The sequence below is a fragment of the Symphalangus syndactylus genome, chromosome 18 (assembly GCF_028878055.3).
Source record: "Symphalangus syndactylus isolate Jambi chromosome 18, NHGRI_mSymSyn1-v2.1_pri, whole genome shotgun sequence".
NCBI lineage: Eukaryota > Metazoa > Chordata > Mammalia > Primates > Hylobatidae > Symphalangus > Symphalangus syndactylus.
The window spans coordinates 64,381,325-64,385,000 of NC_072440.2; the positions used below are offsets into that span (position 1 = coordinate 64,381,325).

General features: G+C 55.7%; 1 protein-coding gene across 1 annotated transcript in view; it reads right to left on the bottom strand.

Annotated features, from left to right (window-relative positions):
* Positions 1-1,842: 1,842 nt before the first annotated feature.
* The window catches only part of LOC134733425 (putative POM121-like protein 1), a 6,454-nt gene continuing 4,620 nt past the window's right edge, over positions 1,843-3,676 (bottom strand). The window contains 2 exon segments of the mRNA XM_063622367.1: positions 1,843-2,169; positions 2,251-3,510. Coding sequence (XP_063478437.1) covers positions 2,002-2,169; positions 2,251-3,510 — 1,428 coding nt within the window. The 3' untranslated portion in view covers positions 1,843-2,001.

Sequence of the window (3,676 nt, forward strand, 5' to 3'; positions counted from 1 at the left end):
ACCTAGAGAAAATAAGATACGAAACTACAAAAATATTGGAAGGAAATCTAGAGAAAACTCTTCTGGATCTCACTCTAGGGAAGGAATTTATGACGGGCTCAAAAGCCCGACATGGAGAAGGATGAGCTGGAGGATGGCCCATTGGACCTGTGTCCAGCAGAACTCCTGATGGCGCATGAGGGAGCCTTAGAGGCCAGGTTCCTCCTTGCTGTGCCCACGCGGGAAGTGGGGTTGCTAGGGTCAGAAGCCGGCCCAGACTTGCACGTGAAGCCTGCCTTGTTTTTGGTGACACTGGATCCCCGACTTGCAATTGCGGGCGTCAGCTTAAATGGTCCCCCAGGGATGTGATGGAAAGTAAAGACAAAAGCCTGCCTGCCTGCCTGCCTGCCTTCCTTCCTTCCTTCCTTCCTTCCTTCCTTCCTTCCTTCCTTCCTTCCTTCCTCCCTCCCTCTCTCTCTCTCTCTCTTTCTTTCTTTCCTTTTTTGAGACGGTCTCCCTCTGTTGCCCTGGCTGGAGTGTAGTGGCATGATCTCAGCTCACTGCAACCTCCCTGCCTGGGGCTCCCGTGATTCTCCTGCCTCGGCCTGCCGAATACCTGGGATTGCAGGCACACACCACCACACCTGGCTGGTTTTTGTATTTTTGGTGGAGACGGGGTTTCGCCCTGTTGGCCAGGCTGGTCTCCAACTCCTGACCTCGAGTGATCTGCCCGCCTCGGCCTCCCGAAGTGCTGGGATTACACACAGAGTCTCGCTCACTCAATGCTCAATGTTGCCCAGGCTGGAGTGCAGTGGCGTGATCTCGGCTCGCTACAATCTCCACCTCCCAGCCGCCTGCCTTGGCCTCCCAAAGTGCTAAGATTACAGCCTCTGCCCGACCGCCGCCCCGTCTAGGAAGTGAGGAGCGTCTCTGCCTGGCCACCCATCGTTGGGATGTGAGGAGCGCCTCTGCCCGGCCGCCCTGTCTGGGAAGTGAGGAGCGCCTCTGCCCGGCTGCCCATCGTCTGGGATTTGAGGAGAGCCTCTGCCCAGCAACCCCATCTGGGATGTGAGGAGCGCCTCTGCCCGGCCGCCCCATCTGGGAAGTGAGGAGTGCCTCTGCCTGGCCGCTGTGCAACCTTCCAAGTGTGAAGTGACAGCCTTTCTGCAGGTGTACCCAACAGCTCTGTAGAGACAGCGACCATCGAGAACGAGCCATGATGACAATGGCGGTTTTGTCGAAAAGAAAAGGGGGAAATGTGGGGAAAAGAGAGATCAGATTGTTACTGTGTCTGTGTAGAAAGAAGTAGACATAGGAGACTCCATTTTGTTCTGTACTAAGAAAAATTCTGCCTTAGGATGCTCTTAATCTATAACCTTACCCCCAAACTCGTGCTCTCTTTGAAACATGTGCTGTGTCAACTCAGGGTTAAATGGATTAAGGGCTGTGCAAGATGTGCTTCTTTAAACAGATGCTTGAAGGCAGCGTGCTCGTTAAGAGTCATCACCACTCCCTAATCTCAAGTGCCCAGGGACACGAACACTGCGGAAGGCCGCAGGGACCTCTGCCTAGGAAAGCCAGACACCTTTGTTCACGTGTTTATCTGCTGACCTTCTCTCCACTATCATACCATGACCCTGCCACGTCCCCCTCTCCGAGAAACACCCAAGAATGATCAATAAATACTAAGGGAACTCAAATAAAAAAAATAAATAAATAAAAAGAAAAGTAAAATGGCCAAGAAACTCTTAGAACACGCTTTACAGTTCTAAAAATGTTTATCTTTTCTATTCTTTAATTGACTGAGGCTTCTGTTTAGGTTAATGCCATAAATGTTGATGACACAAAAGTGAAGTACAGAAAGAAAGTTAATAAAAATATTTATTTGGCATCTGGCAAACAACAACAACAAAAAAAACAAAAGTGCCACCCAACAGAGTTGCTCCCTGTGCCAGGTCCCGTGGTCACCATGGAAGTGCTCTGCCTGGGGGCGCCCTGGTGTTCAGGCCCCCTCATGCCCTGTTACCAATTGGCCTTTCTCTTTAAAGGGTTTCTTCTGACGGAATGCCGAGCTCCGTCCGCCTCACTACTGTCGATTTCCATGGGCGTGGGTGGGGGGCTGGAACTGGCTCCAGAAATGCTTCCGTCCATGCTTGCAGCTGGGAAGGGTGCAGCAATCAGCCAGAGGACCTGGGCTGAGGCCCAGAAGTAGAAAAATGTGGGAGGAAGGGGAAATGAGGAGCCGAAGGGTGTAGCAATCAGCCAGAGGACCTGGGCTGAGTCCCAGAAGTAGAAAAAGGTGGGAGGAAGGGGAAATGAGGAGACGAACAGGAGGGAGCCTGGTGGTCTGTGCTGCATCCCAAACACAGGAGCTGTAGAGGGGGCCCCTGCAGCAGAAGCTAGGGGGGCCACTAGGCCCAGGCCGTCTTGGGGCTTGTGTCCCTCCTGCTGTGCATCCATACTGGGTGCTTTAGAAACAGAAGGCAGACCAGAAGCCCCTGTTGCAAGTGAGCACGAAGTGTAGGAAGGCCTTGAGGGTCTGCAGTCCGAGATGGCCTTGGCCTCAACCTGCAGTGCACTGTTGATCCGCTGGAACGCAGCCTTCTTCTCCCGGTCCAGGTCTTCAGCAGTGACCCGGAACCCCAGCTCTAAGGGAGGTGGCATCTTCAGAGGCTCCCCTCGCCTGCGTGGCAGCAGGGGAAACTTGCGTCCACGGGGCCTAGAGGCCTGGGATCTGGGGGAGCCATTCCTGGGGGCGAGTGTCTGCCCTGGTGCACACTGAGTGTGACCTGAAGAGACAGCCTGAGGTCTGTCCTCACTGCCCTTCTTTGAGGAACTGAGGGTCGGCTGGCAGTGGGATGAGGCTGGCCCCCTCCTCCGCTTTAGCCACGGGAAGCCTCCCGTGGAGCTGTAGGAGCTCGAGATGGCGTTTCGTTTGGTGCATGAGCTGGTGCAGGAGGTCTGGGATCTCTGCGTATCGCCCACTTCTGACCTCTGGGCATGGAGGACTCTCTGCAGAGGCCCGGGCCTGGGCACGAAGGGAGAGAGGCCTCCATTGTCCCGCAGGGGCCGAAACGCAGAGCGTGCATCCCCGGTGACCTCAGGGACCCTTCGGTGATCATCAAATCCTTGGACTCTGGGGTCCTTGTCCTGCTCAGGCATCCCTGCCCTGCTCTCCTTCAGGGCCCTCAACAATACCTTCCCTGGTCACGAGTCTGGGGACAGCCGGGTGTTGCGGGCCCCAAAGGGGTGACTTCCTGCTCCTGGGCCCCACAGAGAGTCCTTGTGCTCAGTGCAGTGGCTGAGCTGGAGGATGCCCTGGAATTCGGAGCACACAGCACTGGCTTGCTGATCCCGGAAGGAAGACAGGGCTTGCAGGATCACGGAACGATTGTCTTGACACCACTGATGTGAAGTGTCCCGGTGCTTGTAGGATGGCCTGCCACTCAGACCAGGGGCAGGAGCAACGGGGAGATCCCACAGGCAAAGTGAACTGGGGGATGGGCTGAACGGGCTCCAGGCAATTGAGCCCTACTGGCAGGTCCTCGGCCTGGGCCCAGACAGGAATAAGGGGCACAGAGTGCCCAGGTAACCGCTCCTGGGAGCAGTGGGGATCGGTCGGATGCTTCAGCTCTCGAGAGGTGGGCTCTGAGCGTCCTCGTCGAGCTACCAACTTGGCCAAAGGCTAAGCCAGCAA